Here is a 13,086-nt window from a genome sequence, read left to right on the forward strand (position 1 = left end):
GATAGCACATGCCATGCAACAGCTGTTGTGATAGCACATGCCATGCAACAGCTGTTGTGATAGCACATGCCATGCAACAGCTGTTGTGATAGCACATGCCATGCAACAGCTGTTGTGATAGCACATGCCATGCAACAGCTGTTGTGATAGCACATGCCATGCAACAGCTGTTGTGATAGCACATGCCATGCAACAGCTGTTGTGATAGCACATGCCATGCAACAGCTGTTGTGATAGCACATGCCATGCAACAGCTGTTGTGATAGCACATGCCATGCAACAGCTGTTGTGATAGCACATGCCATGCAACAGCTGTTGTGATAGCACATGCCATGCAACAGCTGTTGTGATAGCACATGCCATGCAACAGCTGTTGTGATAGCACATGCCATGCAACAGCTGTTGTGATAGCACATGCCATGCAACAGCTGTTGTGATAGCACATGCCATGCAACAGCTGTTGTGATAGCACATGCCATGCAACAGCTGTTGTGATAGCACATGCCATGCAACAGCTGTTGTGATAGCACATGCCATGCAACAGCTGTTGTGATAGCACATGCCATGCAACAGCTGTTGTGATAGCACATGCCATGCAACAGCTGTTGTGATAGCACATGCCATGCAACAGCTGTTGTGATAGCACATGCCATGCAACAGCTGTTGTGATAGCACATGCCATGCAACAGCTCAAGTGCTGGAAAAAGAAATGCAAGGAATGTCCAGAATATTTTGGTGCCTCGTTCATTTCACCGGTGAAGACCGTTGTGCCTGCATCCATATTGGATCTAATATCCCTAGCGAATTGATGTTGATCATCTGTTGTTGTCTGCTTGATTTCCAGCAGGGTCTCCTTAGATTTAAGAGAAAGAATCAAGGTAATGAGTTCATGTTTTCATGTGTTTTTGTGCCTCGGATTGGACACAGCCTACAATTGTGTACAACACCCAATGCTCTTCTATAAATTATTTAAGATATAATGAAAACAAATTACATAGACTAGTGGGTTTATTCACAATATAACCTGGTAAATAAATAACATGACAAAAGCATTTTGTTTTCCATTTAGACCTGCAATTTTAAAGAATATACAAGGGACTTGAAGTAGCTTACTTGAACTGGGAGCTCAGAAATTCAAGTACTGGAATCAGCCTACCTTGAAAATCAGACATGTCCTCAATTTGGTACATGAAAAGTTATTGTAGCCAATTTATGTTTTCCTGCTCCCTTAAAAAATGTTGTGAGAGATGCCGCCACTCGTTTATTTCCCTCCACTTCAATTGAAGGGTGTTGCGCTACTCTGTTGCTGTAAAACCACATGCGGTTATTATGAGGACGACATCTAATCTTGGCTTTCCATACAAATCCTTCCATTAGAAAAGGAACCTGTTTTTGGGTCACTTTCTCATTACTTAAACAGTGATGGTGAGATGAACGCTAAAGCTATTCATTACTTTGTGGGACTCTGTCTGCCCAAAAATCACCATTCATGGATCCAGTCTATTCAAATCAGGAATTGTCCTAATTATTCACACATATTTTAGAATGTAATAATACTTTGAATATCAATGCATTGGCAAGGCCTAAAATATAAATTATTCTGCAAGGGGTAATGACCACTTTTTTGCATGCTATTTGGGGGGATGAGTGGTTCTACAGTGGGGCAAAAAAGTATTTAGTCAGCCACCAATTGTGCAAGTTCTCCCACTTAAAAAGATGAGAGGCCTGTAATTTTCATCATAGGTACACTTCAACTATGACAGACAAAATTAGGAAAAAAATTCAGAAAATCACATTGTAGGATTTTTTATGAATTTATTTGCAAATTATGGTGGAAAATAAGTATTTGGTCAATAACAAAAGTTTAACTCAATACATTGTTATATACCCTGTACGGGTATATAACATATTTTTAAGTGGGAGAACTTGCACAATTGGTGGCTGACTAAATACTTTTTTGCCTCACTGTATATTAGGCGCAGGGTCTAATATACAGTGATGTACAATTATATATGTACAATTATATAACTTTGAGATCCTTGGAAAATTACAATGAAGTGCTTGAAAAAGTCCCTGAAAGTCCTTGAATTTGACTTGCCAATGTTTGTATGAACCCTAATGAAAGGATGTATAGTCCCAGACCTATGTTGTTGTGTAGGTGGAGTCATGAACTGGCTCGAAGTTCGTGACAAAAAAAGGGAGACAACGTAGAGATAAGGAATAACAATATATTAATTAATTAACTAATATATTAATTAACTGAACTAAATACAATTAACAATGGTGTGTGTGTAGGCAGTAGTGTAAGTGAGTGGTTGCGTGCATAAATGTGATAATGAGGGGTATTGAAAAGGTGCCAAAGCAAACAAAACAGCCACAACCAAAATCTAACAGTGTCTGCATGGAGAGATTCTCCTCAATGAATGGGGAAGAGGTGTATTTATCCCGGAACACAACCGAGCCCAGGTGTCCAATTTCACTGACAAGCCTCCCAGCTCTACCCACTGACATCCTCTTAAGGAAAACAAGAGCAAAGAGAGAGAATTTGGCAGACAGAGTGGGAGGGTCATCACCCCCCTCCATAAAACTGGGGACCAACAAGGACCTCAGAACATCATACCAGTCACAAACAAAATATTGACCTGGATCCTAATAGAAGACCCAGCCTGCGTCCCAAATGACGCAGCCTGCGTCTCAAATCCATGGGGGCACATGTTCAAACTTTCACTTGCCCCAACCAACCTCGTCCTCCCCAGACCTCAGCAACCGTTACGCACAGGAAGCAACCTTTAAGAGGAAAGAAGAAAATGAGACCAGAAGGGAACAGACAGGGGCGATAGAACAGGACAACACAAAACAGTGGTCAGTCACGTGGACATTCAGGAACAGGGCGCACAAGAGAGCAACGACATTGTCAATCCCCCTGATGTGCCGCACATCCAGATGGTTTTTATTTTTACAAGCATTCCATCTCATTATCCTCTGGTTAGGACACATCATGGACCTCAAGGTGAGAGGGTTATGGTCGGTGTAGACCACAATAGGTACTACTCCCCGACATACACCTCAAAGTGTTGTAGCGCCCATGTGTGTGCTAGCACTTCTTTTTCCATGACCGAGTAGTTCAACTGATAATGGTTAAACTTTTTGGAAAGGAAACTAATAGGTCTCAACACCAAACACATCTGCACCCGCCCCCACATGACTAACATCCACCAGCAAAGTAAATGAAAAATCCACACAAGAAGCAGCCAGCACTGGAGTTGAGGTAAGCAACCTCTTTGCATCTTCAAAAGCTTGTTGACAACAAGACCAGACGTAAACAGCCTTAGCGTTCAGCAAATCTGTCAAGGGAATGACCACAGTAGAGAAGTCCAATAGCATCAAAAAAAGCATAAATAGCTACCACCTTAGCCCAAACAGGACGCACTTCATCCTGCTCAACCACCTTTCCAAGGTATGTAACGGTCGCCTGAGCAAACTCACATTTAGCCAGATTGCTCGTGAGGCGACCAGCAGCTAGGTGGTCAAACAAGGCTTGAATACGGGACAGATGTTCCTCCCAAGTATCTGTATATATCACTACATCGTCCAGATAAACAGCGCACCTGGCCAGACCGGAGACAACCCTGTTCATAAGTCGCTGAAAAGTGTCAGGTATTTTACACAGGCCGATACTCATAACCGAATGCGAGTACAGACAAGAGGGTGTAATAAAGGTAGAGATTTCACATGCCCTACTCGTCAGTGGCACCTGCCAATAGCCCTTTAACCGGTCAAATATGCTCACAAACTTAGATGATCAACGCAGTCCTCCATCCGAGGAAGAGGATATGAATCTGGCTTAGTGACACTGTTTACCTTACCGTAGTCCGTACAAAATCTGTTTGTCTCATCCAGTTTACTGACCAAGATACAGGGAGAAGCCCAACTGGAGAAAGCTCTGCTATATCTCTCCAGCATGTACCTGACCTCAGCATCCAGACAACGCTGTTTCTCTGAAGAAACTCTATAGAACCTGACGAATGGGGTCAGCATCCAACGTCAATATCGTGTTCTATTAAGTTTGTAGGTGTAGGCGTATAAGAAAACAAACCTGGAAATCTCAGAATCAGACCGACCATCTCTTCCCGCCCATCAACAGGTAGATGACTGAGAAGGCTGTCTAAAACATCCAGTGTCTGAATTTTTTCAATCTACCCTGCAGTATGCAATCATCGGGACCAGGAACATCTTCCTCCCCATGCACGGACCTAGCATGACAAGAACCCAGCTAAAATAACGGTTTCAGACAAAATGACAGGTTCTACCGTCCTCTGTAGACTCCCCCTGTTCAGCCTCAGAGGAACATGCATAATAGAGATAACAGATTCACATGGCACAGTTGGTGTGCTTTTGTCCGTTCTGGAGTGGCAACTAGATAGTTTTGCTCAGTGCACTGGCGCACAACCGTATATGAACCTTGAAACTTAGCTTGAAAAGGAGAACCAACAATTGGCAGCAGAGCAAGAACCTGGTCACCTGGACTAAAGTGACGAGGCTCAGTTCACCGATCAAATATGCCCTTCCTCCTCTCCTGTGAAGATGATAGCTTCTCTTTAGCCATCTCACCAGCGGCGTACAGGCGTCGCCGGAAATTACACATAAAATAACAGGGACTGAGGGGCTCGGGAGACAGTGATTCCAAACAGTGAGGAACTGAGTCAAAGCTTTTAGCACAGACTTAGTCGTGATAGACCGGAGGGGATGGGCAGCATAGTGGTCTGACATCACAGTGAACAGGTAACTACTACCGTTTTTAGAGCGAGGCAGAGGACCAACAGTCAATAATCAGATACTCAAAAGGTTGGCTGAGTAAAGGAATAGAAAACAGTGGTACCTGCTTAATAGCTTGACCAGTTATTTTTTTTTTTACATTTTATACCTTTATTTAACTAGGCAAGTCAGTTAAGAACAAATTCTTATGTTCAATGACGGTCTAGGAACAGTGGGTTAAATGCCCGTTCAGGGGCAGAACGACAGATAATGTCTCAGGGTCCTTCTCATTAAATTTTGGCAACTAAGTTTCCAACCATATCAAATGTGTCCGGGGCACGACCGAAAGAGGAGCGACTCCGAGGTAAATATGGGTCACCTTCCCAGAGCACACTCTCCCCTGAGAGCTTTCCTTCCCTAACCAACTCTAGCCGCTCTTGTTGCAGCTTGATTTTAGCATGCTCCAAATCCTGTTTAAATTCCAATTCCTTTTCATACTCTAGCTGTAACAGAAACAGTTCTTTCTGCTGTTCAAAAAGAAGACTACTAGGGCTAACAGATGGAGCATCTATTGTAACGAAACGGGGAGATGGCGAGTCCTCAGCAGAAGCTGCCCCCGTGGTAACGTCTATATCACTCTCCATCAGATTAGCCTTCAAGACCAACCTAACATTTTTTTTTTAACGTTTATCACTAATTTCAACCTTGTAGTGTTCGGCCATCTTCAACAGCTCTTCTTTAGTACATAAATCTAATCGTTCCTCTGATGGAAAACGAATTAACTCATGTACGTAGACGCCATAGTCAAAAGTAAATACAAAAAAAGAAAATCTCGCTCTTCCCCTCTGCTGAGCACACCAGACCACAACCAGAGAAATGACAATCACACTGGGCATCACAAGAGAGATGATATATGTGGAGCTTCCCCAATACCTAAAATAACTCAACCCTAGTCTTCGTGCGGATTTGCGGGAGGTAATTACGCACTGTAGCCCGCTGGCAAGGGAAGGGGGCACACTGGCAGAATCCCCTAAGCCACAGATGTGCTTTAAGCGTCAGCTATCTGAGCAGCTTACCGATCGCTGCAGCTGTACACAGCCCATCTGTAAATAGCCCATCCAACTACCTACCTTATCTCCATATTGTTTTTAAATTAAATTTTTGCACATCTATCACTCCAATGTTAATTTGCTAAATTGTAATTACTTCACTACTATGGCCTATTTATTGCCTTACCTCCTCACGCCATTTGCACACACTGTAATAGACTTCTATTGTGTTCTTGACTGTACATTTGTTTATTCCATGTGTAACGGTTGTTTGTGTCACACTGCTTTGCTTTATCTTGCCCAGGTCGCAGTTGTAGGCCAGTTGAGAACAAGTTCTCATTTACCTGGTTCATTTTTTTGTTTTTTTTAAGTGCCCCCGAGACAACTGCTCAGTCCAGACACCATAAAAATAACAAAACAAAGTAACCATGCCCAACATATTCCAAAGTGAAACACATCGCTAAGTCTAACAGGGGAAAAAGAAAGGCTATAGCTCCGGGTAGCAAGTTTCACTACCGTACCCAAATCTCCCACTGAGGTACACAGCCGACTGTACTCACCTCAGACCGATGTCCCAACAGCGAGTAGAGCAAGTGTCTCCAGCCTGGGCAGGGGCCTGGAAACTAACCAATGTACTCTCTCCAATGCAGCGCACAACCAACTATCCACCGCAGTGGCAAGTTTACCAAACAAAGGCAACCAACTCTGGGCACCAAACATTACAACTCAAAAAAGCTGTAACAAAAGATGCAAACAAAGCACCTACAGAGTTTAACATGAACTCCAACACAATACACATACTAGTAAGCCAAACGATACTAGTATTAGACCTTCATAATGCAACAAAGTGCTATACACCAAAATCTCTAGGAACCAACCTTATGATCCCGGACAAGCCCCCACTTGTCATGAACCGGCTCGAAGTTCATGACAAAAAGAGAGACAATGTGGAGATGGGGAGTAACAAAATATATTTATTATCTGAAGTAAACTAAATACAATTAACAATGGTGTGTGTGTGTGTGTGTGTGTGTGTGTGTGTGTGTGTGTGTGTGGTCAGTAGTGTAAGTGAGTGGTTGCATGCATAAATGTGATAATGAGGGGTGTTGAAAGGTGCCAAAGCAAACAAATAAAATGGCCACAAACAAACTCTAACAGTATGTCTACATGGAGAGAGTATCCTCAATGAATGGGGAAGAGGTGTATTTATCCCTGACCACACCCGAGCCCAGGTGTGTCCCATTTCGCTGACGACCCTCCCGGCTCCGCCCACCGACATCATATAAAGGAAAACAAGAGCAAAGAGAAAGAATTCGGCAGACAGAGTGGGAGAGTCGTCACTGTGGAGTTATGGGCCAATTTGCATATTATGGGCCAACTGTGCAACTGCATGAAAATCATTTTTATTTTTGTTTCAAATAATTTTGACATTTTTGGATCCCAATGTCACACATTGGCCCCATTATTTATAGAAAGACCCATATGGGATCATATTCTAACCCTGATACATTTCTGTTGACTCCTTTCGACGCTATAGGATTCAACAGCCATGTATCGGCTGAGTCAACAGCCATGTATCGGCTGAGTCAACAGCCATGTATCGGCTGAGTCAACAGCCATGTATCGGCTGAGTCAACAGCCATGTATCGGCTGAGTCAACAGCCATGTATCGGCTGAGTCAACAGCCATGTATCTTACTCATATTCCAATACAAAAACAAACGCTCACATCTTGCGCATAATTTTTCTAGCTCTCTCCTGACACATATTCATATCTGGCCCTACACACACAAACTCCCTTGCACACACTGCCTAGGCCTAGACTGTATATTGAATGTACTTGTATCTCTCTGCATTTCAGGTATACATGCCAAATAAGAACACCAAAAAGAATGGGATTGCGGCCAAGCGGGACTCGATCACTCATTTGACAGCCATGGACGAGGAGGGGGGGCTGACCCACAAACTGGGGGACACCAACGGGCATGCCATCTTCAGCCAGGAAGACTCAGACTACTACCCCCCTCCCCACGACCAGAATGGATCATCCCTCAGCGCCACGGCCCCCGAGCAGGATGAACCGGAGGGCTACGAGAAGCGCGGTGTAGGGTTGGACTTTGCCATCCTGGACAGCACCTTCCTCCTCTCTCAGGTCTTTCCCACTCTTTTCATGGGCATGATCGTTCAGTTCACAAAGTCCGTCACTGCCTATATGGCCTCCTCCGCCATCTTCGGCATCATCGCCATTTATCTGGCCAACCAGATCATCTTTGACCAAAAGGACCTCAATAGCTGAAAAATTCAGTAACCAGGAGTGAAGGAATGCACGACTGCTTCCAGCATGCAACACTCCAGTGTCATCGCTGGCCGTTGCTATGGCTTTACCAACACATTGCAATGAGGCAGCCTGTCTGTACGTTTGTATGTATGTGTGCTGCAGAATTAAAAGAAAATGTAAACCTGTGACAATTGTTACCTCCAGAGATTACTGCAGGCAGTTACTATGGCTACAAGAGAGAGACGCTGGCATTAGCTGGTCTGTTGACACTGTCTGTATACTTAAGAATGTTTCTCACCTTGTTCCCCTCAGTCACATAGAAGACCGCTCAGATAGGTCCCTTCACCTTCTCCTCAGGTACAACTAGCTACACAGCTTGATCAGACTCCATCAGACCTTAGACAACTGAAATTATGTATTACCATTTTACTCTCATCTATGTGTGAAGTGGTGGAGTTTGTCAATGCTATATCTTTAAAATAGTCTGCTTTTAGTCGAAGTCAACAGGAGATTATTGGTCAGTTCTCATGCAGACTGGTCGCGGGAGATAGGAACAAGTTAATCTGGAGAGCCCATTACCTGCCTGGGAAATAATTTCTGTCTGTTTGTTGTTATCAGCCAAGTTGAAATATTGGGAATGTTAAGTGTCACTGGCCCCAATGTTGGATGTTTTTTGGGAATTAACGGGTTTATCATATATATTTTGTATATGAATACAGTACATATATGTATATCCCTATGGGAATTTATTATGCGACCTGTTTGGGAGAGGTCATCTCTGAGGTAATCTGTGTAACTGCATTGTTGTTAGGATGAAGTGGTTCAAAGCTTTCATTGGAATTTTTTTCTCCCTCTTTTCAAGAAATATCAGACAGTGCCATATAGTGCCATTCATTACATAATATCTACTGCCATTATCATCCCATGTTCAACCTCATGACAATCTAGGAAAGTAAATGAGGTGAATTATCCAACACTTTAAAAATCCAGGTACACTTATTTTCGGAACTCAAATTAATATTCCAATGAGAAAAATAGCAAAAAGTCATATTAGCAACACTGCAGTGATACTGTGAACTGGGTTCCTGAAAATAGTTTTAGTATGATGACAGTTCTCTGTGTTCTGTTACATTTTTTATACTTTACTCTGTGTACCATAAGTGTGTGTGTGTGCATGTGCGTGTGTGCGTGCGTGCGTGCGTGCGAGAGAGAGAGAGAGAGAAAATTTCAAAGTGCAAGTGTGAGTGCCGTGAAGAGAGCAGGGCAACATGGTATGACTTTGGATAAGTGCATTCTCTCCTCACCTAAGAGAATACTGCAGTCTTTCTATATCTCATCTGTTACTGTATATTTAAATAATAGTTTACGTTTTAGCAGACACTCTTACCCAGAGTGACTTAAAGTAGTGAGTGAGTGCATACATTTTCATAATCAAAATATAATAACCAAACATCATTGCATAAATGGACTATTCAATTATGAGGTTGCTAAATACAGTTGGCACTATTGGATATACAGTGCATTCGGAAAGTATTCAGACCCTTGACTTTTTCCACATTTTGTTACGTTACATCCTTATTCTAAAATTGATTGAATTGTTTTTTCCTCTCATCAATCTACACACAATACCCCATAATGACAAAGCAAAAACAGTTTTTTAGAAATTTTAAAAATGTATTAAAAATATATTTTTTAATGTAAATATCACATTAACATAAGTATTCAGCTCCTTAACTTAGTCCTTTTTTGAAACATATTTGGCAGTGATTACAGCCTTGAGTCTTCTTGGGTATGACGCTACAAGCTTGACACATCTGTATTTGGGCAGTTTCTCACATTTATCTCTGCAGATCCTCCCAAGCTCTGTCAGGTTGGATGGTTGGATGGAGAGCGTTTCCGCACAGCTAGATGTTCAATCAGGTTTAAGTCCGGGCTCTGGCTGGGCCACTCAAGAACATTCAGAGGCTTGTCTGGAAGCCACTCCTGCGTTGTCTTGGCTGTGTGCTTAGGGTCGTTGTCCCAGTCTGAGGTCCTGAGCACTCTGTATTTTGCTACGTTCATCTTTCCCTCAATTCTCACTAGTCTCCCAGTCCCTGCCGCTGATAAACATCTCCAAAGCAAGATGCTGCCACTACCATACTTCACTGTAGGGATGGTGCCAGGTTTCCCTCAGACGTGATGCTTGGCTTTCAGGCCAAAGAGTTCAATCTTGGTTTCATCAGACCAGAGAATCTCGTTTCTCATGGTCTGAGAGTCTTTAGGTGCCTATTGGCAAACTCCAAGCGGGCTGTCATGTGCCTTTTACTGAGGAATGGCTTCCGTCTGGCCACTCTACCATAAAGGCCTGATTGGTGGAGTGCTGCAGAGATGGTTGTCCTTCTGGAGGTTCTCCCATCTCCACAGAGGAACTCTGAAGCTCTCTCAGAGTGAACATCGGGTTCTTGGTCACCTCCCTGACCAAGGCCCTTCTCCCTCGATGGCTCAGTTTGGCCAGGCGGCCAGCTCTAGGAAGAGTCTTGGTGGTTCCAAACTTTTTCATTTTATAATGATGGAGGCCACTGTGCTCTTGGGGACCTTCAATGGTGCAGACATTTTTTGGTAACCTTCCCGAGATCTGTGCCTCAACACAAATCTGTCTCGGAGCTCTACGGACAATTCCTTCGACCTCATGACTTGGTTTTTGCTCTGGCATGCACTGTCAACTGTGGGACCTTATATAGACAGGTGTGTGCCTTTCCAAATCATGTCCAATCAATTGAATATAGCACAGGTGGATTCCAATCAAGTTGTAGAAACAACGCAAGGATGATCAATGGAAACAGGATGCACCTGAGCTCAATATCGAGTCTCATAGCAAAGTTTCTGAAAACATACACTACCGTTCAAAAGTTTGGGGTCACTGAGAAATGTCCTTGTTTTTGAAAGAAAAGCAAAAAAATTGGTCCATTAAAATAACATAAAATTGATCAGAAATACAGTGTAGACATTGTTAATGTTGTAAATGACAATTGTTGTTGGAAACAGCTGACTTTTAATGGAATATCTACATAGGCGTACAGAGGTCCATTATCAGCAACCATCACTCCTGTGTTTCAATGGCACATTGTGTTAGCTAATAAAAGTTTATCATTTTAAAAGGCTAATTGATCATTAGAAAACCCTTTTGCAATTATGTTAGCACAGCTGAAAACTGTTGTGCTGGCCTTCTTTAGACTAGTTGAGTATCTGGAGCATCAGCATTTGTGGTTTCGATTACAGGTTCAAAATGGCTAGAAACAAATAGCTTTCTTCTAAAACTCGTCAGTCAGTCTATTCTTGTTCTGAGAAGTGAAGGCTATGCCATGTGAGAAATTGCCAAGAAACGGAAGATCTTGTACAATGCTGTGTACTACTCCCTTCACAGAACAGCGCAAGCTGGCTCTAACCAGAATAGAAAGAGTGGGAGGCCCCGGGGCACAACTGAGCAAGAGGACAAGTACATTAAAGTGTCTAGTTTGAAAAACAGATGCCTCACAAGTCCACAACTGGCAGCTTCATTAATTAAATAGTACCTGCAAAACACCAGTCTCAACGTCAACAGTGACGAGGCGACTCCGGGATGCTGGCCTTCTAGGCAGAGTTGCAAAGAAAAAGCCATATATTGGACTGGCCAATAAAAAGAAAAGATGAAGATGGGCAAAAGAATACAGACACTGGTTAACTTTTTAAAAATAACAGATTTACTTTTTGGAAATTCCCCCCACACTCAGAAAATACTCATCTGAGTTACTGTAGAACATAAGGACATACTGCCAGACCGCTTGGAAAAATAAGTCAATTTTGCAAGTGCCTCTCTTAAAAATGTCAGTATTTTTTGTACATATGTCGGTAGTTATTGTTCTTTTAAAAATCATAAGCACATATTAAAGTATTTTGCCTTCTTTTCATTGCATCTGTCAAAGGTGTAAGGTGCAAAAGCTATTTTTGTGAAAAAAATGATGAATTATTATTTAGTATAGATGTGGTATAAAGACATCTTCTGCTCTATAATTTATTGGGATATTCTTCCATCCCACTCTTTCATCATTGGCTGCTTACTTTCAGATAGTTTATTGATCTCGACTGCTGTCACAAAGTTAATGATTTCCTGGTTGATCATGCAGAATAGTACACTCATGATATTTAAAAATATGGTTTTGTTTGCTTTAAAGTTAAATATATATATTCATTCCTCCTGACCATTTCCTGTATTAGTTCTGGTTTTAAAAGAGCAACTTTGCTGAATGTGCATTTCCTGATGATGACTAATGCCTGTGCAGAATATGGTAAACGCATCGTGTATCATTATTTATTTGTAAATAGGAAGTAGTCAATACTGTTGCATCTGGGTCAACTATAACCATTGTTCCTCTGTTTTGAGTTCCCCCCATATTTAGTTTTGTTGATATTTCATAGACATAAGTAACCATTGAATTTCAACAAGTTAACAAATGTTTTCGTCCTTTATTTGTCCAAATGCCCAGTGTTTGGGTTAGTTGTGCTTCATGATAGCAAGTGCCAAGGACCTTCACATTGGGCCTATTTGCCGATGACTGTATGATTATGAATCTGCTATTATGTCCTCAGTTTTCACTGATGCTCCGAATGTGTTGTCCTTGGTATTTTCAGCCTTCATAGAAATCGAATCATTTTTATTATAAATCCAGATTGGGTATCAATGTGCAGTCACCAAATATATTTGTATACAAATAAATGTACTGCATTGTAAAATGCTTGTCTGAGATGTTGTATGTCACTAAGAACAACTTTGTACAATTTGTGAAAATGATTTGAACTATGGTCAATGGCGGTTGCGTATGAAGCACAGTTATTAAAACCTTTGGAAATAGCGCCTTCCATCGGAATTTCCAACCAAATGGATGACGTGTTAAGGGGTCCGGTGGAAGCGCGCAACTGTATATAATCAATTGACGTATAGGCATGCTCCGTGGTGGCATTACAAAGAAAATATGATATGCTTTTATGT

The 13,086-nt window shown here is 42.1% G+C and overlaps 1 protein-coding gene across 1 annotated transcript in view; it reads left to right on the forward strand.

Moving 5' to 3' along the window:
• LOC118395849 (solute carrier family 45 member 3-like) overlaps window positions 1-9,943 on the forward strand; it is a 74,417-nt gene extending 64,474 nt beyond the window's left edge. Inside the window, exon 5 of the mRNA XM_035789831.2 lies at window positions 7,665-9,943. Within this exon, the coding sequence (XP_035645724.1) occupies window positions 7,665-8,099 (435 nt within the window). The 3' untranslated portion in view covers window positions 8,100-9,943. The remainder of the gene's footprint in view (window positions 1-7,664) is intronic.
• The last annotated feature ends 3,143 nt before the right edge of the window (window positions 9,944-13,086 follow it).

The sequence above is a fragment of the Oncorhynchus keta genome, chromosome 17 (genome assembly GCF_023373465.1).
Source record: "Oncorhynchus keta strain PuntledgeMale-10-30-2019 chromosome 17, Oket_V2, whole genome shotgun sequence".
In the NCBI taxonomy this organism is placed as follows: domain Eukaryota; kingdom Metazoa; phylum Chordata; class Actinopteri; order Salmoniformes; family Salmonidae; genus Oncorhynchus; species Oncorhynchus keta.